Source organism: Mobula birostris, chromosome 7, assembly GCF_030028105.1.
Source record: "Mobula birostris isolate sMobBir1 chromosome 7, sMobBir1.hap1, whole genome shotgun sequence".
NCBI classification, from domain to species: Eukaryota; Metazoa; Chordata; class Chondrichthyes; order Myliobatiformes; family Myliobatidae; genus Mobula; species Mobula birostris.
The window spans coordinates 100012714-100039946 of record NC_092376.1 but is presented as its reverse complement, the minus strand read 5'-3'; the positions used below and the strand labels follow the sequence as shown (position 1 = coordinate 100039946).

Here is a 27233-nt window from a genome sequence, read left to right as displayed (position 1 = left end):
GTCGATGAACTGAATAAGTATTTTGTGTCAGTGGTCACTGTGGAAGACACTAGCAGTATGGTGGAAGTTCCAGGTGTCAGGAGTCATGAAATGTGTGAAGTTTCTATAACTAGAGAGAAGGTTCTTGGGAAACTGAAAGGTCTGAAGATAGATAAGTCACTTGGACCAGATGGTGTACACCCCAGGTTTCTGAAAGAGTTGGCTGAAGAGATCATGGAGGCATTAGTAATTATCTTTCAAGACTGGAAAATTGCAGGTGTCACTCCACTCTTCAAGAAGGGACAGAGGCAGAAGAAAGGAAATTACAGGCCAGTTAGTCAGACCTCAGTGGTTGGGAGGATGCTGAAGTCAATTATTAAGGATGAGGTGTCGGTGTACTTGGAGACACATGATAAAATAGGCCGTGGTCTGCATGGTTTCCTCAAGGGAAAATATTGCCTTGTTGGAATTCTTTGAAGAAATTACAAGTAGGATAGACAAAGGAGAATCAGTTGATGTTGTGTACTTGGATTTTCAGTAGGCCTTTGACAAGGTGCCACACATGAGGCTGCTTAACAAGCTATAAACCATGGTAATACAGGAAAGATATTAGCATAGGTAAAGCAGTGGCTGACTGGCAGGAGGCAAAGAGTGGGAATAAAGGGAGCCTTTTCTGGTTAACTGCTGGTGACTAATGGTGAACAATGGGGGCCTGTGTTGGGACCGATCCTTTTTACATTATATGTCAATGATTTGGATGATGGAATTAATGCTTTGTTGTAAAGTTTGCAGACAATATGAAGAGAGGTGAAGGGGCAGGTGGTTTTGAGGGAGAAGAGAGGCTACAGGGGACATAGACTGAAGAGGAGAATGGGCAGATGGAATACAGTGTTGGGAAGTGTATGGTCATGCACTTTGGTAGAAGACATTAAAGGGTCGACTATTTTCTAAATGGAAAGAAAATGCAAAAAACTGAGGTGCAAAGCGACTTGGACCTGGGGCAGAATTCTCAAAAGGTTAGTTTGGAGGTTCTTGTCTGTGGTGAGGAAGGCAAATGCAATGCTAGCATACATTACAAGAGAACTAGAATATAAAAGCAAGGACGTAACGTTGAGTTTTTATAAAGCTCTGGTGAGGCCTCACTTGGAGTACTGTGAACAGTTTGGGGCCTCTTATCTTCAAAAGAATGTGCTGAATGGATGAAAGGATGAAAGGACGTCTTGTCATATGAAGACCATTTGATGGCTCTGGGACTGTGTTCACTAGAATTCAGAAGAGTGAGGGGTGACCCCATTGAAACCTATTGAATGGTGAAAGGCCTTGATAGAGTGGATATGGAGAGGATGTATTCTATGGTGGGAGAGTCTAAGACCAGATAGCACAGCCTCAGAATAGAGGAGAGGCCTTTTAGAATGGAGATGAGGAATAATGTCTTTAGCTAGAAGGTGGAATTCTTTGCCACAGGCGGCTGTGGAGGCCAAGTCTTTATGTATATTTAAGACAGAAGTTGATAGATTCTTGATTGGTCAGGGTATAAAGGGATACAGGGAGGAAGGCAGGAGATTGGGGTTCAGAGGAAAATTGGATCAGCTGTGATGAAATGGTGGAGCAGACTCAATGTGCCAAGTAGCCTAATTCTGCTCCTACATCATATGGTCTTATGTAGGACATCTATACGCCAAACCTTGGACAATAATGCAGATTTTGTATAATTACTCCTGCCTTCACCCTATTACAGGCTTTCCCTTTCTTTTCATTTCTTCCTTCTCTACCTCTTTTCTCTGCTTCAGGGGAAACATTGTTTTGCTCATCTGTGAGCTGCTAAGTATTTATTTACAGTCCTGACACAGGTTTTGTCTTGAAATGTCAACAATTCCTTCCCACTCTCACAAACCCTCCCCCCCACCACCACCACCACAAGTGCTGCTCAACTTGTTGTCTTACTCAGGAAATTGTTTGTTGCTCCAAATTCCAGGATCTGCAGTCTCTTGTGTCTGTCTAAGTACTTTTGGAATTCCCTGTGCCTCTGTTTAAGATTTCCAGTAATTACAAATGTCTCTACTTTACAGATTGAGTGAGGAGTGTGGCCTGATTACTGCGTGTCCATGTAATTCCTACTAGAGATCAGCTTTCATAATTACAATTTGACTATGTTGAACATCTGTATTTTATCTGAAACTTTTCAGGGCATGTGCACATCACAGACTTCAACATTGCAGCAATAGTGAAGGAGGAGAAAGAAATCACCTCGATTGCAGGCACAAAGCCATACATGGGTAAGCATGAGAGCTTACAGATGCTCTGACCGTAAGAAAATATCATTGCATGCAGGTATGGGCTGCTCCATCAACTGAGATAATTTAAATGAAATTGAAGTTTGAAGTTCGATCAGCAGACATCTCCTCTTGTGATGAAAGGAGTGGTAGAAGTTGATTACGCCCATAACTGTAAATAGCTGAGACCCAAGCAGTCATTAAACAGTTCCCTATCATTTTGTGACAGTTCCCATGTACTCTCCAAGGACTTTTCCAATTAACCAGCAATTGTTCAATTAGCAGTGAGTTATAGAATGCCCTACAACTCACTGCTAATATAGGCTTCAGAACAAGGCAAGAAACTGTGATCTTTACTGAAGGATTCTTATTGAAAAATGATTAGCTAATTTGTTACCAATTGTGAGTAGAGAGTAAAATAATGGAAGGAGGGGATTAAGGGATAATTCATAACTTTTAGTTTCCAGTGATTGATCACCCTCTGATTAATTAGCAATAAGATAAGCTGATGGAAAATAAAGTGCTAAATTTGAGGTTGTAAACTTTAAGGAAGGAATATGAAGCAGAATATTATTGTAAATGGAGTGAAACTATTGAATCCAGGAGTTCAAAGAGATCTGAGTGTACAGGAAACACAAAGATGGCCTCTCATATAGGCTATCAAATGAATGTTTGGAAATATAAGTACTCTATACCCACTGCTTCCTTTTCTTCCACCCTGTTTGTTATGTACTTAAACAACTAAAAATTGATCAAATACTCTTCTGGAAACATTTGCAAGCTCTTTCTGGACATGTGTGTGAGTTACCAATGCCTCTTTATCCAAGGGAAATGAAGTAGTGAACTAGTAAGAAGCTGGGTATCAGGTGGTGGAAGTAGGAGAGGTTTTAAATGAAACCAGTGTGGTGTGGTGGACAGATGCTTGTTGATGTCAGAGATAATGCTGGTGTTGGTGGAGTAGGAGGTGCCAAAGTTGAGCTATAGGCTGCATTTGCTCTCAAGTGACCTCTGTATCCCTCTGTGGGGCAAAAGTGAGAGATGGTTGCTGGTTGCTGGCTGCTGGCTGCTGGCTCCTGGCTCCCAGCTTGAGGATGTAGTGAGGGGACAGTCACTGCAGTGGCTCTGCAGCTGCTGGGGGGTGGGGTGGAAATGGGACTTGCCCTTGATGTGAGTGGGGCTAAAGAATGGCTGCGTTAAAGACAGGACTGACAGGGAGGAAACTGATACACCTAGTGGGTGGGATTGTTGGGTCAGGTGCATGTGGTTGGATGTCATGGATAGTAAGGGATTAGGCCAAGGAAGGATTGGCATTAGTCACAATGTGGTGGTTTTGTGGTTTTCTCGGTGCTAGATATCTTTGTTGCAAATAATGAAATATATTTTTAAAGTTCTGAAAATTATCAAGTTCTAATTCCCTTTTTCCCAATACTTTCCTTACTCTGTGATAACTAATTAACCCTGTGTCATTAAACATGACTAAATTTAAAGCAGCAAAGTCCCTGGTATGAATCTGTCTTAAATAAATATTATGAGCCTATTTTCGAGAATATCTTTGCAATTTGACTTGGCCAGTGTATAAGAATATTAAATAGGTCTACAATTATTACGTTAGCTTTGCTACAAGCTCCTTTATTCCTTAGGCATCAATGGCTCCAGTGCAGATAACATTTTCTGTTGCCTGAGAACACTGGAACTACCTCACAGTGATTCCAAATCATTGCTCCCACTGATGTGTTCTGCACTCCAAGATACTGCTTGCATTTTGCATAAAGCTGTTCATGTGAATACTCAATGCAAGGTGCTTGCCCACTCATGGTATACACAACACTTTCTTCACAAACTCATGGCACTAAAGGTGGAAATAGGGAAGTTCTAAATAAAATCTGAATTGTTTTCTACTGAATATGGTAAATATTGTGAAGCATAATATAGAGAGGCAGTTGACTGATCTTGATGTTCAGAATTTGCTCATACTTCATTGAAGTGTCAGAAGGTATTAATGTTTGGGTCTGTGGAATGGGATTATGGAATAGACTGGCTGAGCAAATCGCCATCCATTCAGCCTCACAGGCCACATAAGGCATATGAGAGAATGATCAACTTTGTGTCAGCAACCAGCTGATGTTAAGTTTTAGTCACAACCAGAAAGAATCTTAGACATGCAAGTCGTTGCTTTGCCTATCAAGTCCTGTGTGTCAATGGTGAATGTGGCTTTGAAATTTTGAAAAATAGCTTCAATAACCATTTTCCATATACAATACCACTATATTCGTTCAGTCTGACAGTCAAGTCACCCTATGCATTTTCAAAAGCCGAATAATACCAGCAGAATTTGAAAGAATTTTCACTTGATAACATTGCTTTGGCTGAAATTAATTTTGCTTTCTAGTCTTTTCATAATGCCTGTTTTCATTTTGAGAAATGAAAAGGTGCTCCACAGCAAACAATAAAGGAAACTCTCCTGGGGAAGGAACAGTGAATATCAGAGCATACACGTTGTTTTGACGAGGGATGTGATGCACACCACTCCCCACCCTCCTCAGTGTTTCTGGATCTTGCACAGCAGACACTCCTACACCAGCCATCCAGCCTTTTGCCTCTGGCACATGGCACAGATAACTCTTACCAAACTCCTTCCATCTCCTTCAGCCCTTTGCATTGAATTTGTTTTAATCCTTTGTCTTTGGCATGCTTAATGCTTTCCAGCACTTTGCACCTTGTATCCAAAGTCCTGCACTTAGCATGTCTAACCTTTTCTCCAGATGTCCTCTATGTGTTGTGTAGTGGTGAAGATCAGCACAAACTTGCAGAGCTGACTTGCTCCTGATCAGATAATATCTGTGTCTTTCTCCTGTAATGTCATCAAGCGTAGCTCTTTCTGACCCTCGCAGCCATACTCAGAGATAATTTGACATATCCCCCCAGTTCAGCCTTGTACTCAGAATTCCCTATATTCCTGATTAAAGTATTTAAGTCATGAAAAGCTCTTTAAACATGTACATGTGAGGGCAACTGCCAACTTCCAGCCCACTCAAGATGGCAAACTATATCTTGTTTGTAACAGTCCAGGCGAATATTGTTATCATATTCACAAGTTCAGCCTTCTACAGCTAGATCAGCACTCCAAGCTTTTGCTGTATCTTGGACCTTTACTCAACTGAACAGCAGGCCAGAGCACCCAGTTGAGAAAATATGAGAACAAAGCTGGTGAATTGTTGGTTGTGGAGTGTGCTGTATTGCGATACGCAAGGAGGAATTTGGTGAGCTTCTGATTCAGTGTAGGTGTAGTGTGTTCTGCTGACATTGCTCATGATATAGACTCTGGATAAAACGTACCACCAAGCCATTTGTAGCTGGATGGTACAGTGTAGATGTAGTATGTCTTATTTCTTTCATTTTCAGAAATGACTGAAATTGTTTCATAATAAACTGTAGTCCATTATCTGATGAAGTGTTCTGGAATACCAGTCCTTGTGAAGCGGCTTCTCAACCCTTAATGTATGTGACTGTGGAAGAGACTATTAGGAACACTCCTGACAATTTTGTAGCTGCATCCACTACGACCAAGAAATTTGTGCCCGTGAATGGTCCAGCAAAATTCACATGAATCCTCTGCCAGGGCAATACAGACTATTCTCAGGGATGGAGAGATGCTGCTTTTGGCATCTTCTGGATGTGTTAGCATCCCAAATAATGCATGACAAGCTGCCCAGTCTGCTGATCAATCCCAGGCCACCAGACAAAGCTTTGAGCCAACACTTTCATTCTGACCACATCTAGATGACCAGCAGGTAGCTCCTCCAACAATTTAGCTCTCAGCTTGGATGGTACAACAAATCTCAATCCCCACATAAGGCAGCTCCTGTCAAGGGCAAGTTCATCCCGACGCTGGTAAAGATGGAGTAACTGGCATTTCTGCTGCACATTCCAACCATTCTGGTAGCAATGTAGACTTGGAACAGTATGGGGTCCTTTCTGGTTTTCCTTTGCATCATCTGAGTCATATTAAGGAGACTTCTGATTTACGTAAGTTGGAATACGTCAAGAGGAGTGTTCTCTCTTGTAAATTTTTCCAGCTATTTCCTTTTCCAAGGATAAACTGGACAATTCCTTAGCGTTTCAATGATTAGTTGACCTCCTGAATTTGATCTTGTAATTGTATCCTCCAAGAAACAATAGGTTCAATAGGTACATTTAATGTCAGAGAAATGTATACGATGCACATCCTGAAATTCATTTTCTTCGCAAACATCCACAAAACAGAAGACTGCCCCAAAGAATGAATGACAGTTAGACATTAGAACCCCAGCACCCGTCCCACCTCCCATGCAAAAGTAGCAGCAAGGCAACGACCTCCCCCATCAGCAAAAAAGCATTGGCGCCCCCACCCCTCCACCCCATCAAGCACTCAAGCGTGCTGCAAAGCATCAATAAGACACAGACTTGCAGGACCCAAAGACTACTTGTTTACCCAGTAATTTGACATACCACAGGCTCTCTCTCTCACCCTAATAAGGGAAAAAGAGGTGTCCCCATTTCACAGCGAAAGGGGAGACATAATAAGAAAGGAGCTTAAGAAGGGGCTGAGAGGAGCAATAAGGGAGCATGAGAAGGCCTTGACGAGTAGGGTAAAGGAAAACTCCAAGGCATTCTTCAATTATGTGAAGAACAAAAGGATGACAAGAGTGAAGGTAGGACCGATTAGAGATAAAAGTGGGAAGATGTGCCTGCAGGCTGTGGAAGTGAGCGAGCACCTCAATGAATACTTCTCTTTGGTATTCACCAATGAGAGGGAACTTGGTGACGGTGAGGACAATATGAGTGAGGGGATGTTCTGGAGCATGTTGATATTAAGGGAGAGGAGGTGTTGGAGTTGTTAAAATACATTAGCACGGATAAGAGCACGGGGCCTGACAGAATATTCCCCAGGCTGCTCTATGAGGTGAGGGAAGAGATTGCTGAGACTCTGGCTACGATCTTTATGTCCTCGTGGTCCACGGGAACAGTACCGGAGGATTGGAGGGAGGCGAATGTTGTCCCCTTGTTCAAAAAAAGGTGGTATGGATAGTCTGGGTAATTATAGACCAGTGAGCCTTACGTCTGTGGTGGGAAAGCTGTTGGAAAAGATTCTTAGAGATAGGATCTATGGGCATTTAGAGAAACATGGTCTGATCAGGGACAACACGAGGAAATCTGCAGATGCTGGAAATTCAAGCAACACACATCAAAGTTGCTGGTGAAAGCAGCAGGCCAGGCAGCATCTCTAGGAAGAGGTACAGTCGACGTTTCGGGCTGAGGCCCTTCGTCAGGACTAACTGAAAGAAGAGCTAGGAAGAGATTTTACTAGTTATACCGAAAGAAGGCAAGGATAAAATGGAATGTGGGTCATTTAGACCAATATTTGTTCTTAATGTGGATTATAGAATATTTACCTCCATCATGGCCAAACGATTAGAAGAGTTTTTACCAACACTGATACATAATGATCAGACAGGTTTTATACAACAACGCCAAACATAAGACAATATATGAAGGACACTTCACATTATGGATCGTATTTTAAAAAATGAAATTGAAGCAATAGTAATAAGCGTGGACGCTGAAAAGGCATTTGATTCGGTTATTTGGAATTTTGTATATAGAGTTTTACATAGATTTGGTCTACATGACAATTATTAAAACTGTACAGGCACTATACAACAATCCTACGGCCAGGATTAAAATCAATGGATATTTATCTAATAGTTTTACCATAGAAAGGGGCACGAGACAAGGTTGTGCATGGTCACCGCTACTCTTCGCATTATATCTGGAACCATTAGCTCAATACATCAGACAAAATGAAGATATCAGGGGAATTACTATTAAAGGGACAGAACATAAATTGGCCTGTTACGCGGATGACATTTTGACCTATATGGCGGGAGGAGAAGATGGCAGCGCAATGCGCGCGCGCAGCTCTCCAGTGAAAATGATATCGTATCCGTTAAATAGGGGCCGTGGACAATTCTGGTTTGATGGAGACAGACGTGAAAGCACAGAGGAACATCTGGAGAAATTTCTGAAACGCCGGTTCGCTGCCACTGTTACTGGGCGACCGAGAATCTTCCGGAGGGAAGGCCCCAAAATCCCCGGCTTTGCCTGCTGCTGGCGACCGAGGCTAAGGTCGAATCGTTCGGATAGAGATGGTGCTCGGTACTCAGTATCAGGGGGCTGATCGGAGGCTCGAAGTTTTCGGACGACTCAGAGTTGGACTGTGGTCAGGCATGGCAGGGAGAGTTTTCTTCGTTCTCCCGTCTCTGTGAGATTTGGGACATTCAAGAGACTTTGAACTTTTTTTACTGTGCCATGGTCTGTTCTTCATCAAGTTATGGTATTGTTGCACTAACTATATGTTATAATTATGTGGTTTTTGTTAGTTTTTCAGTCTTGGTCTGTCCTGTGTTTTTGTGATATCACACCGGAGGAATATTGTATCATTTCTTAATGCATGCATTACTAAATGACAATAAAAGAGGACTGCGTATCCTCATAATCTAATCTAATCTAATCCAGGGCAACCAACATACTCTTTAACTAAATTGATGCAATCCTTTGAACAATATGGCCAATTATCAGGATACAAGATCAACAAGACCAACTACTTTCATATAACTATAGCCCACCAAGAGAAATTGAAAGTAGATATCCTTTGGCATAGCAAACAGGGTCCGTCAAATATTTGGGCATCTTTATGCCAAAAGATTTGGCAAAATTATCAGAATGAAATTATCAGCCTATATATATATATATATATATAAAAAAATTAAGGAAGATATAACAAGATGGAACCTAATTCCTTTTCTTGGTCTCAGTTCAAGGATTGAATCTATTAAAATGAATATACTGCCCAGACTACTATATCTCTTTGAGACCCTACCAATACGGATTAACCAAAATCAATTCAATGAATGGAACAAGATGCTATCAAGATATATATGGCAAGGTAAAAGGCCCAGGGTTCGTCTCAAAACTTTGCAATTAGCCAAGAAAAAGGAGGATGGGGCCTACCTTCTCTTAGAGATTATTATTTTGCAGCACAGTTGAGAGCTGTGATATGCTGGTGCAACCCATCATATGGTGCTCAATGGAAAAACATTGAGGAGAGGATACTTTCCATCCCCAGACAGGCAATTTTGGATGATAACAACCTACAAGATTACATAAATACTATTAATAACTTGTGGGTGAAATGGACTCTTAAAATATGGAAAACTATTATAAAAGAATATAGAGAGAGACATTGCAATTCTTAAATGGTTTGCATATGACTCGGATTTTACACCGAATAAACTGGATGCTAGATTTAAGGACGGACAGCTAAAGGAATAACAGCTATTTACAATATAATGAAAGAAGGAACACTGTTCAGTTTTGAAATGCTCAAAGAGAAACACTTATTAGAAAAACAAGACTTTTACCGGTATTTACAGATGCAACAGTATGTTAATAGGACAGTTAAAAACGTAACCAAGGCAAGTACATGTCTGATAGAGCTATTTAGAAAAGCATATAATTCAGACAATGGTAGTAGAATAATTTCAAGCGTTTTTAAGGGTTTGTCAAATCTTAAAACACATTCGACTTCACACATTAAAACAAAATGGAAGAAGGAAGAAGGGATAATGATATCTAGGAAGACTGGACAATAATATGGAGGTATCAATGGAAGTGTACCAGTTCACAGAAATGGAGGGTGTTCGGGTGGAAAAACTTGATAAGATATTTTATTACACCCTCTCAGAAATCCCATCATGGTAGTAACTCCCTGTTTGCTGGAGAAATTGTGGAAATCAAAATGCAAACCATTATCATATTTTCTGGGAATGCCCCATTATCAAAGACTATTGGAGTGGGATGCACAATACCCTACAAAACATCTTTAGATGTGAAATACCATTAGAAAGTAAGACCATATATTTTGGGTTTATACCTCAAGAATGCTTCAAAAAAGATAAATATTTAATGAATATACTGCTGGTGGCTGGCAAAAAGACTCTTACCAGGAAATGGTTATATCAGGAGAGCCCAACTTTAAATATATGAATGGAAATTACAATGGGCATTTACAAAATGGAGAAGATAACAGCTTCTGTTAATCATAAGTTGGAACAATGTGATTCATACTGGGAAAAAATAGTTTTAACTACATAATACCTCATAGGCCTGATTTTATTCTCACAAGTCAATGAATATGTTATTAAAAAAAAAGATCACTCCTTACTCTCATAGTTTTCTTCCTTCTATTGTTCTCTCTTTCCTCTCCTTTCTATAAATGTATACCTCAGAAAAATATTATGTGGAGATTTGTGACAAATATGATTATATGATAGATATATATATATATATATATATATATATATATATATATATATACACAGTATCTGAAATACATCTTATGGAAATTTTTGTTTGATGATGAAATAGAATAAAAAATAAATTACAAAAAAAAGGAAAATTGTTTTAAGGCAGAGCATGCATAGAGTTTATTGTTAGAAAGTGTGGTTATGTATTTGTGCCTGTGTGTGGCCTTGAAAACCTTTGTCCCCTGCCCCTGCAAACACTATTCCACTTTTGTCTACTGCAGTATTCAGTGAGATTATAGCTGATCTTTTATAGGATTATAGGAGATTATAGCCCCATTTCCTGTATCCACCCGAATATCCCTTAATTCTCTTAACATGTGATGTGATGGAAGTTAATTTGTACATTGCAAATAAGCTATGCAGATGCTGTTGCACACTACCTTAGATACCTGTGGATAAAATGTAATAGTTTATAACTCAAAGAATATTAACTAAACAAAGTAAATCTTACACTGAGGTAAGCATGAGAAAGTACTCCAGAATTGCTCTCCACATGAAGAGAATAAGTTGACATGCCAGGTTATATTAGTTATTATTATTTTTAAGGCCATTCTTACTTATTGTAGTGTTATGAGAGTGTCACATACTTTGTACCCATTGGATAAGGTCCTTCTCTGCCTTCACTCAGATAGTTCCCAATGCTGCCTGTGATGTGTCCATGGCCTGTGTTCCACCTCAGTGTCATCCTGCAAGGTGAATGTAACCTATGGATAAACATCCATTAGAACAAAGAGTGGAATATGGAAAGAAAGTTCAAACAGTTCCTAAACATCTGGTTTTGAAATCCAGTCGCAGCAAAACCCCTCATCATCCTGATTTTCTAAATTGACTGCCAGAAAACCCAAGCTGATACTTTGTTTTGAAGTTGTTACTGTATTCAGACAAAAGATTGAGAGAACTAGGTAATGTTAGAGATCTAGAAGATTATAAGGCTAATAGGAAGGAGTTTAAGAAGGAAATTAGGAGAGCCAGAAGGGGCTATGAGAAGGCCTTGGCGGGCAGGATTAAGGAAAACCCCAAGGCATTCTATGAGTATGTGAAGAGCAAGAGAATAAGACATGAAAGAATAGGACCTATCAAGTGTGACAGTGGGAAAGTGTGTATGGAACTGGAGGATATAGCAGAGGTACTTAATGAATACTTTACTTCAGTATTCGCTATGGAAAAGGGTCTTGGTGATTGTAGTGATGACCTTCAGCAGACTGAAAAGCTTGAGCATGTAGATATTAAGAAAGAGGATGTACTGGAGCTTTTGGAAAACATCAAGTTGGATAAGTCGCCAGGACCAGATGAGATGTACCCCGGGCTACTGTGGGAGGCGAGGGAAGAGATTGCTGAGCCTCTGGTGATGATCTTTGAATCATCAATGGGGATGGAAGAGGTTCTGGAGGATCGCAGGGTTGCGAATATTGTTCCTTTATTCAAGAAAGATAGACCAGTGAGTCTTATCTCAGTGGTTGGTAAGTTGATGGAGAAGATCCTGAGAAGCAGGATTTTTGAACATTTGGAGAGGTATAATGTGATTAGGAGTAGTCAGCATGGCTTTGTCAAGGGCAGGTCGTGCCTTACAAGCCTGATTAAATTTTTTGAGGATGTGACTAAACACATTGATGAAGAAAGAGCAGTAGATGTAGTGTACTGTATATAGATTTCAGCAAGGCATTTGATAAGGTACCCCATGCCAGGCTTATTGAGAAATTAAGGAGGCATGGGATCCAAGGGAACCTTGCTTTGTGGATCCAGAACTAGCTTGCCCACAGAAGGCAAAGAGTGGTTGTAGATGGGTCATATTCTGCATGAAGGTCTGTGACCAGTGGTGTGCCTCAGGGATCTGTTCTGGGACCCCTACTCTTCGTGATTTTTATAAATGACCTGGATGAGGAAGTGAAGGTAATTTAGTAAGTTTGCTGATGACACAAAGGTTGGAGGTGTTGTGGATAGTGTGGAGGGCTGTCAGAGTTTACAGCAGGACATTGATAGGGTGCAAAACTGGGCTGAGAAGTGGCAGATGGAGGTCAACCCAGATAAGTGTGAAATGGTTCATTTTGGTAGGTCAAATATGATGGCAGAATATAGTATTAATGGTAAGACTCTTGGCAGTGTGGAGGATCAGAGGGATCTTGGGGTCCGAGTCCATAGGACGCTCAAAGCAGCTGCACAGGTTGACTCTGTGGTTAAGAAGGCGTACAGTGTAATGGCGGAGCAGACTTGATGGGCCGAATGGCCGATTTCTGCTCCCTTGTCTTACGGTCTTATGGTGTATTGGCTTTCATCAATTGTGGAATAGAGTTTAGGAGCTCAGAGGTAATGTTGCAGCTATGGTCAGACCCTGGTCAGACCCCAATTGGAGTACTGTGCTCAGTTCTGGTCGCCTCACCACAGGAAGGACGTGGAAGCCATAGAAAGGGTGCAGAGGAGATTTACAAGGATGTTGCCTGGATTGGGGAGCATGCTTTATGAGAATAGGTTGAGTGAACTCGGCCTTTTCTCCTTGGAGCAACGGAGGATGAGAGGTGACCTGATAGAGTTGTATAAGGTGATGAGAGGCATTGATTGTGTGGATAGCCAGAGGCTTTTTCCCAGAACTGAAATAGTTGCCACAAGAGGACACAGGTTTAAGGTGCTGGGGAGTAGGTAGAGAGATGTCAGGGGTAAATTTTTTACTTAGAGAGTGGTGAGTGTGTGGAATGGGCTGCCGGCAACGGTGGTGGAGGCGGATACGATAGGGTCTTTTAAGGGACATTTAGATAGAAACATGGAGCTTAGTAAAATAGAGGGCTATAGGTAAGCCTAGTAATTTCTAAAGTAGGCACAACTTTGTGGGCCGAAGGGCCTGTATTGTGCTGTAGGTTTTCTATGTTTTAACAGTTGCTGTTTCCAGCCCTATTACTATCATGTAAGGATTATTCCAGGAAATGTTTTAGGGATGTTGCCGTTTCTGGTTCTGCAGTGGTGAGTTTGTGGGAAGTTCCAATCAGATATAAAACAGTGGAATACAAAATGATCATTCTGCATTTTACTTAACTCCCCTCTTGAAAGTATTAGACCATAAGTCATAGGAACAGAATTAGGCCATTCAGCCCATCGAGTCTGTTCTGCCATTCCATTATGGCTGATCCCAGACCACACTCAACCCCATACACCTGCCTTCTCATCATATCCTTTGATGCCCTGACTGATCAGGAAACTGTCAACTTCCACTTTAAGTATACCCAAGGACTTGGCCTCCACCGCAGTCTGTGGCAGAGCATTCCACAGATTCACTACTCTCTGGCTAAAGATATTTCTCCTTACCTGTCTTCTAAAAAGTCATACCTCAATTTTGATGCTGTACAATTTATGATTTTTTTTATGATTATGAATACACGTAGTCCTCTTTTATTGTCATTTAGTAATGCATGCATTAAGAAATGATACATTAATTCCTCCAGTGTGATATCACAAAACGCAGGACAGACCCAAGACTGAAAAAACTGACAAAACCACATAATTATAACATATAGTTACAACAGTGCACAATACCATAACTTGATGAAGAAGTCCGTGAGCACAGTAAAGTTCAAAGTTTCTCAAATGTCCCACATCTCACGCAGACGGGAGAAGGAAGAAAACTCTCCCTGCCATGCCGACCACAATCCAACTCTGAGTCATCCGAAAACTTCAAGCTCTGATCAGCTCTCCGGCACCGAGTGCTGATCGCCATCTCTGTCCGAGCAATTCGACCTCTTTCTCGGTCGCCAAAAGCAGGCAAGGCCGGGGACTTTGAGGCCTACCCTCCAAAATATTCATGACCACACAGTAACGACAGCAGTGAACGGACGTTTCAGAAATTTCTCCAGATGTTCCTCTGTGCTTTCACGTCCATTCTCCATCAAATCAGAATTGTCCACGGCCCCTATTTAACAGATATGATATCATTTTGGACGTACTTTTGGAGTTAGTGATCACAACTCTATCTCCTTTACCATAGCGCTGGAGAAAGGTGGGAGCAGACAATTTGGGAAAACATTTAATTGGGGTAGGGGGAAATATGATGCTATTAGGCAGGAACTTGGGAAACTGAATTGGGAGCAGATGTTCTCAGGGAAATGCACATCAGAAATGTGGCAAATTTTCAGGGAATATTTGCATGGAGTTCTGCGTAGGTATGTTCCATTGAGACAGGGAAAGGATGGTAACGTGAAAAAAAAAACCATGGTGTACAAAGGATACAGAAAAGCTAGTTAAGAAGAAAGGAAAAGCTTGGAAAAGTTACAAGAAACTAGGTACAGTTAGTTTACAAGGGTGCCAGGAAGGAGCTCAAGAATGAAATTAGGAGGGGCTGGAGGACATGGGTCACCAAGGGAATGGCAGTGTAGGGAAAGGTCTGTCAACAAAAAAGAATGTAAACTTCTCCAAAGCCGAAATTAGACAAATATTTAGTATCGTATAACTATATCATGAACTATATCAGGGGCAAAGATGACGTCTAGGTATAAGAATAAAAAGTCCGCTCAGAATGCTGATAAATACAACGAGTCACAGCAACACAAGGGGGCTAGCTTCCCCACCGTTAGCCAGGACGGAGATAATGAGGAAGAGTTGGTGAACCTGACTTTGATTCTCAGAGAGATTCGTGATTTCCAACAAGATAACAACATACAGCTGGAAGATATTAAAGGAGAAATAGTAAAATCTAATTTGAAGTTAGATGAAGCCGAAGCGAAGATTGTAGGGACTGAGGAGAGGCTGCAAAACGCAGAGTAAGTGATAGCAGAAATGCTAAAGCTACGAGAGCAGCTCCAGTGGAAGCTAATAGACCAAGAAGGCCGCTCAAGAAGGGAAAATGTGAGGATCTACAGGGTTCCCGAAGGAGCTGAAGGTTGTGACGCCAAACCAAGCTATCGAACGATTAATGCTAATTGGAGAGATAAGAGAAAAAATGGAGAAATATTCAAAATGCTAATAAGAGAGGAGAGAGGGATTAACGGAAAAGAAACACAATTCAGAATATTGACAGACCGGTTACTTTGAACCTGAACTGTTTGAAGTTTGATGGACAGGTGATACCCCAGCAGGGGGATAAAAAGAGCAGGTTCGCTAAGGCACGACACACACCACGAGATCACGAGATAACGAGACCCTGGAAAGAGCGGTGTGCCCCCACAAGTTGATGGAGTTTGGAGGTCCGATTCGCGGGAACCGACCATAGGCTCACAGGGTGTAAAGGTATGATCGGTGGGAACCTGGTGTGTGTGTCCGCCCTTGCCTGGGTGCCGGGTTCACCACGGAAGACCGATCGTATCCAGAACAGAGGGGTCACAGTCAGTGACCACAGCGGGATAGAAGACATAAAAGGGTCCACCCGAAACCAACTGCGAAGACACCAAAGGTCTGCCTGAATCAAATTGCATCCCCCTCCCTCTCTCTCTCTCCAACGGCACAACAGAGATTACTGCGAACTGTACTAAACTGAACTGAACTCTGCATCACTTAAGACTGATCATTTTACCCCTAGACTGCGATAGAGCTTGGTTGATCCCTATCACCCTAGTTTTGTGTACATGTGTGTATTATCATTGCTAACCTGTTGCATTTATATCCTTACGATTAGAGTACTGTGTTACTTATTACTTTAATAAAACTTCATTAGTTCCTAGTAATCCAGACTCCAATGAGTGGTCCATTTCTGCTGGTTTGGGAACACAGTTACAGGGTGCGTAACAAGGTAAACTAGGACTGGTGATTCCCTTCATGGAGAAGCTGCTTAGAGAGAACCTTGACATACCAGACGCAAAAAGACCTACAGATGGAAAGGGCCCACTAGGCGTTAGCACTGCAGTCTCCGGCAGGCGCCCAGCCCAGATCGATTCAAGTCAGATTTCTCAGCTACAGAACGAAGGAAGAAGTGCTTAAACTGGCATGGCAAAAGAAAGGCTTTATGTGGAACAACTGTAAAATCAGCTTTGACCACGATTATGTACCAGGGATCCTTGCCAGACGGAAGGAATACACGGAAGCACGGAGGGTACCGAAGGAAAACAACATCAGATTCCAGACCCTAATTCCAGCTCAGCTAAGAGTCTTTTATGATGGAGGGACAAAAACCTACGCTACAGAGGAAGAGACAACGTTGGACCTGGCGGACCGGGGACTACCTATTAAAGTTATCACCCAACCGGAGTCGCTACTGGAGAGGATTCGACAGAAGTCGTGACAGCCATTGTGGCGAGGACGCTCCACACGAACCAGGGTGTCAAACTACAAGGAAAAGCATCAAGTATTCAGACACAAACGTACAGAGAGTGTAGAATAATTGAGAAATGTCTGAAAAGGGTTAAATCGTACTTGAAGGTAAAATGAAAGTTGATAATTGAAAATAATCTAGATGGAATGACTTGAATGATAGCAATATGGTCGAGACATAAAAAGGAAGAAAAGCTTCAAGTATTTAGACGCGAATGTACAGAGAGTACAGATTAATTAAGAGAAATGACTTTTTAGACCTAAGAAAACAGAATTTGGATTTATTGACAGTTTTCCTCTACAGGTCTCAATTGCGGACAAAGGATTAATGGCCCAATTGGAAAATATTAAAAACAGCTGGATAAATCTCACACTAAAAGTATGGCAGAAGGTGGCTAATTCATGTGGAATCTACAACATGTTAAAATTTTTCAGGTGGTGTGCTTATGATACCAAATTCTTTCCCAGTAGAGGAGATAAAAGATTTGAACTATGGATAAAGAAAGGTCTGACAACCTACCACTCATTCACACATAAAAGTGCATTACGAAGTTTTCAATCACTGCAGGACAAACATGGCCTAGAACATAATGACTTTTTTAGGTACCTTCAAGTATGACACTAACCAGAATTTATGGTTTTATGAGCATTTGGAGAGAGAAAATCTGATTAGGGATAGTCAGCACGGCTTTGTCAAGGGCAGGTCATGCCTTACCAAATTGAATCCTTTGAGGCGGTAATAAAACATATTGATGAAGGTAGAGCATTGGGTGTAGAGTACATGGATTTTGGTAAGGCATTTGATAAAGTTCCCCATGCCGGGCTCATTCAGAAAGTAAGGAGGCATGGGATCCAAGGAGACCTTGCTTTGCGGATCCAGAGCTAGCTTGCCAACAGAAGGCAAATGGGATTAAAGACAGTTTGTATCCTATATGGAGTATGGTGACCAGTGATATTCCACAGGGATCTGTTCTGGAACCCCTCCTCTTTGTGATTTTTATAAATGCCTGGATGAGGAAGTATGAGGGTGGGTTAGTAAGTTTGCTGATAACACAAAGGTTGGGGGTGTTGTGGATAGTCTGGAGGGTTGTCAGAGGCTACAGGAGGACAGTGAGAGGATGCAGAACTGGGCTGAGAAGTGGCAGATGAAGTTCAACCCAGAGAAGTGTGAAGTGGTTCATTTCAGTAGGTCAAACTTGAAGATAGAATATAATATTAATAGTAAGACTCTTGGCAGTGTGGAGGATCAGTGAGATCTTGGGGTCTGTGTCCATAGGACACTTGAAGTTGCTATGCAGGTTGACAGTGTTTTTAAAAAGGTGTACAGTGTGATGGCCTTTATCAACTGTGGGATTGAGCTCAAGAGCTCTGAGGTAATGTTAAAGCTATATAAGACCTTAGTTAGACCCCACTTGGAGTACTGCATTCAGTTCTGGCCACCTCACTACAGAAGGATGTGGATACTATAGAAAGAGTGCAGAGGAGATTTACAAGGCTGTTGCCTGGATTGGAGAGCGTACATTATGCGAATAGGTTGAGTGAACTTGGCCTTTTCTACTTGGAGTGATGGAGGATGAGAGGTGACCTTATAGAGGTGTATAAGATGATGAGAGGCATTGATCAAGTGAATAGCCAGAGGCTTCTTCCCAGGGCTGAAATGGCTAACACAAGGGGGCATAGTTTTAAGGTGCTTGGAAATAGGTACAAGGGGGATGTCAGAGGTAAGCTTTTCACATAGAGAGTGGTGGGTGCATTGAATGCACTACCAGCAATGGTGGTAGAGGCGGATACTATAAGATCTTTTAAGAGACTCTTAGATAGGTACATAGAGCTTAGCAAAATCAAGAGCTATGCGGTAGGGTAATTCTAGGGAGTTTCTGGAGTAGGTTACATGGTCGGCAGAACATTGTGAGCCGAAGGGCCTGTAATGCTGTAGATTTCTGTGCTCTTTAGTTCTGGATACTCCCACCAAAGGAACCATCCTCTCCACATCCACACTGTCTAGTCCTTTAAACATTCAGTAGGTTTCAATGAAATTCACCTGCACTCTTCTAAATTCCAGTGAGTACAGGCCCAAAGATGCCAAATGCTCCTCATATGTTAACCCCTTCATTCCTGGAATCATCCTCATGCACCTCCCCTGGACTCTCCCCAATGGCAGTACATTCTTTCTGGGTTACGTAGCCCAAAACTGTTGACAATACTCCAAGTGCAGCCTGACCAGTGTCTTATAAAACCTCAGCATTATCTCTTTGCTTTTATATTCTATTCCCCTTGAAATAAATGCCAACATTTGCATTTGCGTTCTTTACCACAGACACAACCTGCAAGTTAATCTGCTGGGAGTCTTGCATGAGGACTCCCAAGTCCCTTTGCACCTCTGATGTTTGAACCTTCTTCCCATTTAGATAATAGCTTGCACTATTGTTCCTTTTACCAAAATGCATTTCCCAACTCTGTATTCCATCTGCCACTTTTCTTGCCCATTCTTCCAATTTGCCTAAGTCCTGCTGCAATCGCATTGCTTCCTCAGCATTACCTACCCGTCCAACTATCTCTGTATTACCTGCAAACACGGCCAGAAAGCCGTCAATTCCATTGTCTAAAACAATGTGAAAATTAACGGTCCCAATACTGACCCCTGAGGAACACCACTAGTCACCGGCAGCCAACCTGAAGAGGCCCTCTTTATTCTCACTTGCTGCCTCCTGCCTGTCAGCCATTCCCCTATCCATGCCAGTATCTCTCCTGTACTGCCATAGGAATTTATCTTGTTAAGCACCCTCATGTGTGGCACCTTATCAAATGCCTTCTGAAAATCCAAGTAAATGACATTCACTGCCTCTCCTTTGTCCAACCTGATTGTTACTTCCTTGAAGAACCCTAACAGGTTTCTCAGGTAAGACTTCCCTTTACAGAAACCATGCTGACTTTGACTTATTTAATTATTAGTCTCCAAGTACCCCAAAACCTCATCCTTAATAATAGATTGCAATACTTTCCCAACCACTGAGGTGAGGCTAACTGGCTTGTAATTTCATTTCTTTTGCCTTCCTCTCTTTTTAAAGAGTTCAGTGACATTTGCAATTTTCCAATCCTGTGGGACCATGCCAGAATCAAGTGATTCTTGAAAGATCATGACCAATGCATCCATTATCTCTTTAGCAACCTTTCTCAGGACTCTGGGATGTAGTCTATCTGGTCCAGCCGACTTAACTACCTTAAGACCATATAACCATATAACAATTACAACACGGAAACAGGCCATCTCGGCCCTTCTACTCTGTGCTGAACCCTTACTCTCACCTAGTCCCACCGACCTGCACTCAGCCATAACCCTCCATTCCTTTCCTATCCATATAGTTGTCCAATTTAACTTTAAATGACAACATCGAACCTGCCTCAACCACTTCCACTGGAAGCTCGTTCCACACAGCCACCACTCTCTGAGTAAAGAAATTCCCCCTCATGTTACCCCTAAACTTTTGCCCTTTAACTCTCAACTCATGTCCTCTTGTTTGAATCTCCCCTACTCTCAATGGAAAAAGCCTATCCACGTCAACTCTATCTATCCCCCTCATAATTTTAAACACCTCTATCAAGTCCCCCCTCAACCTTCTACGTTCCAAAGAATAAAGACCCAACTTGTTCAACCTTTCTCTGTAACTTAGATGATGAAACCCAGATAACATTCTCATAAATCTTCTCTGTACTCTCTCTATTTTGTTGACATCTTTCCTATAATTTGGTGACCAAAACTGTACATAATACTCCAAATTTGGCCTCACCAATGTCTTGTACAATTTCAACATTACATCCCAACTCCTATACTTAATGCTCTGATTTATAAAGGCCAGCATGCCAAAAGCTTTCTTCACCACCCTATCCACATGAGATTCCACCTTCAGGGAACTATGCACCATTATTCCTAGATCTCCCTGTTCCGCTGCATTCTTCAATGCCCTACCATTTACCATGTGTGTCCTATTTTGATTAGTCCTACCAAAATGTAACACCTCACATTTATCAGCATTAAACTCCATCTGCCATCTTTCAGCCCACTCTTCTAACCAGCCTAAATCTCTCTGCAAGCTTTGGAAACCTACTTCATTATCCACAACTCCACCTATCTTAGTATCATCTGCATACTTACTCATCCAATTTACCACCCCATCATCCAGATCATTAATGTATATGACAAACAACATTGGACCCAGTACAGATCCCTGAGGCACACCTTTGGGTTTACCTTGCACTTTTTCCTTTGTAATAGCAATGGCACTCACTCCCGCTCCCTGACACTCACAGACCACTGGCACACTGTTAGTGTCTTTCACAGTGAAGATAGATGCAAAGTACCCATTAAGATCATCTGCCATTTCTTTGTCCCCCATTACTACCTCACCAGCATCATTTTCCAGTGGTCCAATATCAACTGTCACCTCCCTTTTACTCTTTATATACCTGAAAATACTTCTGGTATCCTGCTTTATATTATTGGCTAGTTTGCCCTCATATTTCATCTTTTCCCTTCTTATAGCTTTTTTAGTTGCCTTTTGTTGGATTTTATAAGCTTCCCAATTATCCAAATTCGGAATCACATTAGCTACCTTGTTTGCCCTTTCCTTGGCTTTTATGTAGTCCTTAACTTCCCTTGTCAGCCACGGTTGCCTGCCCCTGCCACTTGAGGACTTCTTCCTCTGTGGGACATATCTATCCTGTGCTTTGTGAACTATTCCCAGAAACTTCAGCCACCTCTGCTCTGTCATAAACCCTGCCAGTATCCTCCTCCAATCCACCTGGGCAAGCTCCTCTCTCATGCCTCTGTAATTCCCTTTATTCCATTGCAATACTGATACATGTGACTTATGCTTCCCCCTCTCAAATTGCAGTATGAATTCAATCATAATGATCACTGACTCCTAAGTGTTCTTTTACATTAAGCTCCCTTATAAGATCTGGGTTATTACACAACAGCCAATCTAAGATAGTCTTTCCCCTGATAGGCTCGAGCACAAGCTGCTCTAAAAAGCCGTCTCATAGGCATTCAACAAATTCCCTCTCTTGCAATCCAACACCAACATGTTTTTCCCAATCTCCTTGCATATTGAAGTTGCCCATTACAATTGTGACATTACTGTTATTACATGCTTTTTCCAACAAACTGCAATCTCAACTCCACATCTTGGCTACTATATGGAGGCCTATATGTGATTTCTATAATAGTTTTGTTACCCTTTCTAAAGATGTAATTCCATTTCTTACCAACAGAGCCTCACCACTGCCTACGCCTTCCTGCTTGTCCTTTTGTTACAGAGTATATCCTTTGATGTTCAGCTCCCAACTATGACCTTCTTTCAGCCATGATTCAGTGATGCCCACAATATCATACCAACTAATCTGTAATTGTGCCACAAGTTCATCCACCTTATTCTGAACGTTCTGCACATTTAAATACAGCACCTTCACTCCTTCATTCTTAGCCCTTTTGAATTTTGTCTCTTTGGTATAATTTAACTCTTTGCTCTGTCTGCATTTGTACCCAATCATTGGCTTGTTCTTCGTTACATCATGTTACACCCATCATCTACGTGTAAACCTGCTGGCTCATCCTCAGCTCTATCATGCTGGTTCCCATCCCCCTGTCATGTTAGGTTAAACCACTCCCAACAGCTCTAATAAACCTGCCCACAAGAATATTGGTCCCCTTCAGATTCAAAAGCAACCTGTCCCTTTTGTACAGGTCACACTTGTCCCAAAAGAGGTCCCAGTTATCCAGAAATCTGAATGCTTGCCCTCTGCTCCAATTCTTCAGCCACACATTTATCTGCCACCTCATTCTATTCCTTTCCTCCCTGTCACGTGGCACAGGCAGCAATACCAAGATTATTACCCCTGACGTCCTGTTTCTCAGCTTCCTTCCTAACTCCCTGTATTCTGTTGTCTGGTCCTCCTCCATTTTTCTACCTATGTTGTTGGTACCAATATGCACCACGACCTCTAGCTGCTCATCCTCCCTTTTCAGAAACCTCATGGACCCTGGCACCTGGGAGGCAAACTACCATCCGTATTTCTATTTCGTATCCATAGAATCACCATCTGTCCCTCTGACTATAGAGTCCCCTATTACTGCTGCCATCCTCTTCAGTTCCCTACCTTTCTGAGCCACAGACCCAGACTCAGTGCCAGAGGTATGGCCACTTTTGCTTCCTCCAAGTAGGTCATTCCCTGCACCCCCCCCCCAACAGTACTAAGAATGGATTAATTGTTGGGGGGGGGGGGCGACCACAGGAGTGCTCTCCACTATCTGATGTTCTCCCTTCCCTCTCCTGACAGTCACCCATTTATCTGTCTGCTGTAGCCTTCGGGTGACTACCTCCCTGTAGCTCCTGTCTCTCACCTCCTCTCTTCCCCTAACGAGCCGAAGGTCATTGAGCTGCAGCTCCAGTTCCCTAACATGGTCTTTAAAGAGCTGCAAATCGGTGCACCTGGTGCAGATGTGTCATCGAGGAGGCTGGAAGTCTCCCAGAAATCCCATATCTGACATCCAGAGCAGAACACTGGCCCTGTAGACATACCCCTTATCCTCTCAAGAATTAAATAAAAAATAAGAAATAAGGAATGTACATACCTTGCCACTGTCTGTTTTCACTGAAGCCTCGTTTAGAACAGTCTACTCAAAAAAGAACATGGTAGATATGTATACAAATCCTCCCAGATATGAACTCACAGGCCGTGGACGCATCACAGGCTGCAATGGGGACCACCCGAGCGAAGGCAAGCAAGGACCATATCCACCGGTCAGAGATCACCAGCCTGAGTTCATGCCCTTCCAAGGGTTACGAAGTATGTGACACTCCCGTAAAATTAAAATAAGTAAGAAAGTTCTTAAAAAGGTAAAAATAATGAACATAACCTGTGTCAATTTATTTACTTTATGTAAGGAGCAGTTCTGGAGTACGTCGACATGCTTTGTCTCACTGAGTTTAAAGATCAGCTTGATCTCATTGAATAGTGGAGTAGGCAGGATGGAGTGCATTTTAACTTCTCATGTGATGTACAGTTTACTGTGAATAAACATGGCTCTTATTTAAAGGATCTGAGGACCATAGTTTACTGGGAGACGCATGCACATCCATATATAGCCAGATTTTCCAACAATATACAGTCTGCACATCCAAACCGTCATTTGGGAGACCAGTAGGATGGATTTGCCGGCCACTGCGAGACTGCATGTATCTTCTGCAATGGGGAGCTTGGTTTGCAGCATGATCAAAATGGTTGAGTTAAATGCTCTGGTTTAACTACATATTACCCTGGGTTAGCCTATGTTTTTTATTTAAAATTACAACTCAGTGTTACATTTCCAAATTGTTTATATTATGAACAGTTTTTATTCATTAATTGAGATAAAAGGCAGAATAGGCCCTTCCATCACTTTGAGCCACACCACCAAGTAATCCCCCCAATTTAACCCTAGCCTAATCATGGGACAATTTACAACGACCAATTAACCTGCCAACCAGTACGTTTTTGGACTGTGGGAGGAAACCGGAGCATCTGGAGGAAACCTACGCAGTCAAAGGGAAAACTTGCAAACTCTTTACAGACAGTTCTCAGAAACAGGACTGTGTTTTAACCTGGGAAGGAGCACTGCTTCCACAATCACTACTGAATGTGGAGTATTGACTAAATTCAACAATCTTATTTATTGTATCTATTTTTTATTTCCCCCTAGCTCCTGAAATATTTCACCCATTTGTAAATGGATGTACTGGCTATCACTTTGCTGTGGATTGGTGGTCTCTTGGAATTACTGCCTATGAGCTCCTCAAAGGACAAGTATGCTGAACTGGTTTGTTCTTATTGACTGCACTCAATGCCCTCCCTACCTTCTTTACACAATGAATCACTGGTTAAAGATCATCTTGTTGCTAATTTCACTCTCCCTTTGCCCTTTCCAATACACTGTTTTCTTACTTTGTTTGACATCATACCAACTGTTGCACTGTAGTGCCTTTACTCATTACAAGATGTGACTATGAGACTTGCCACGCTATGCAAACCCACTGGTGTCTGCATCAGTTAGCCGAGTGCCAGATAAGAAATGGACCAAATCACGTTCCCCACCCCTGCTCTGAGTGAACCTACTCCGCTATCAGGACAGCTTACATAAACAAGGATGTTGGCAATCTCTAAAATTTACAAGGACATTACCAGGACTGATGGTTTGGATGATCAGGAGAGGCTAGTTAGGATAGAAATTCTTTTCTCTGGATAATAGGGGTGACCTCATAGAGATATAAAATCATAAGAGGTGTAGCTATGTTGAATAGCCACTCTTGTCCCCAGGGCAGGGGAGCCCAGAACTAGAGGCCATAGGTTTAGAGTCGGAAGGGAACATTTTAGAAGTGAGAGTGGCAAAGTTTTCACACAGAGATCTATGCATATATGGAATTAACTGTCAAATTAGTAGAGCAAGGACACACTAGTACATAGATAGGAATGATTTAGAGGGATATGGGCCAGAAACAGACAAATGGGGGCTAACTCATTTGGGCAACATGGTCAACATGGATGTTGGACCAAGGGGTCTTCTTTCCATGCTATATAAGACCATAAAACTACGACATAAAAGCAGAATTAGGCTACTCAACCCATTTGGTCTGTTCTGGTATTCCATCATGGCCGACATATTATCCCTCTCAACCCCATCCTCTTGCCTTGTCTCCACAACCTTTGATACCTTGACTAATCAAGAACCTATCAACCTCCACGATAAAGATAATCAATGATTTGGCCTCTACAGCCATCCAACAGATTCACCACCCTCTGGCTAAAGAAATTCATCCTCACTTCTGTTCTAAAGTCATGTCCTTCTACTTTGAGGATGTACCCTCTGGTTCTACACTCACCCATGATAGGAAACATCCTCTCCACATCCACTCTATTTAGGTCATTCAGTATTGAATAGGTTTCAGTGAGATCTCTCCCCATTCTTCTAAACTCCATCGAGTTCAAACCCAGAGCCATCAAATGCTACCTCTCATTCCCTGAATTATTCTCATGAACCTCCTCCAGGACCTGTCCAATGCCAACACATCCTTTCATAAATAAGGTGCCTTGGCCCCTTATCACAGCCTGTATGGAAAGACCAAGCCTGTTGAATGGAAAATCCTACTAAATGTCGTGGATATGGCTGAGTCCATCACAGGTAAAGCCCTCCCAACCGCTGAGCACATCTACATGAAGTGCTGTCACATGAAAGCAGCCTCCATCATCAGGGACCCCCACTACCCAGGTCATGCTCTCTTCTCACTGCTACCATCAGGAAGAAGGTACAGGAGCCTCAGGACTCTCACCACCAGGATCAGGAACAGTTACTACCCGTCAACCATCAGGCTCTTGAAGCAGTGGGGGTAACTTCACTCAAGTTCACTTTCCCCACAACTGAACAGTTCCCACAGCCTATGATCTCACTTTCAAGGACTCTTCCTCTCATATTCTTGATATTTATTGCTTAGTTATTTATCATTATTATTATTATTTCTTTTTTCCTTTGTACTTGCAAAGTTTGTTTTCTTTTGCATATTGGTTACACACTTCGTTGGGTGCAGTCTTTCTATTGTGGTTCTTGGATTTACTGAGTATGCCTGCAAGAAAACAAAGAAAACACCTGATCAATGCCTTATAAAGCCTCAGCATTACATCCTTGTTCTTATATTCTAGTCCTCTCCAAATAAATGCTAACATTGCATTTGCCTTCCTCACCACCAATTCAACCTGCAAAAAGACTCCCAAGCCTATTTGCACCTCTGAGTTTCGAATTTACTTTCTTAAGGACCTCCAGCACCCAGGGCATGCCCTTTTCTCACAGGTAGGAGATACAGAAGCCTGAAGGCACACACTCAGCAATTCAGGAACAGCTTCTTCCCCTCTGCCATCCGATTCCTAAATGGACCTCGAAGCTTTGAACACTACCTCACTTTTTTTAATATACAGAATTTCTGTTTTTTGCACGTTTTTAAAAATCTATTCAATATACGTATGCTGTAATTGATTTACTTGTTTATTTATTATTTTCTCTCTCTGCTGGATTATGTACTGCATTGAACTGCTGCTGCTAAGTTAACGAATTTCACGTCACATGCCAGTGATAAAAAACCTGATTCTGATTCTGATAATTCTATTGAGAAAGCAGTCTATACTTTCCTTCCTTCTACCAAAGTGCATGACCAGACACTGTATTCCATCTGACATTTCTTTGCAAAATCTCTCAATCTGTCTTAAGTCCTTCTGCAGACTCTCTGATGCCTCAACATTACCTGTCCCTCCACCTGTCTTCGTATCA

At 41.9% G+C, this 27233-nt stretch overlaps 1 protein-coding gene across 5 annotated transcripts in view; it reads left to right on the top strand.

Moving 5' to 3' along the window:
• LOC140200777 (serine/threonine-protein kinase 32A-like) overlaps positions 1–27233 on the top strand; it is a 329027-nt gene that overhangs the window by 227995 nt on the left and 73799 nt on the right. For all 5 annotated transcript variants that reach the window (XM_072264378.1, XM_072264377.1, XM_072264379.1 and 2 more), the window contains 2 exons: positions 2166–2255; positions 24621–24724. In XM_072264378.1, the coding sequence (XP_072120479.1) occupies positions 2166–2255; positions 24621–24724 (194 nt within the window). The remainder of the gene's footprint in view (positions 1–2165; positions 2256–24620; positions 24725–27233) is intronic.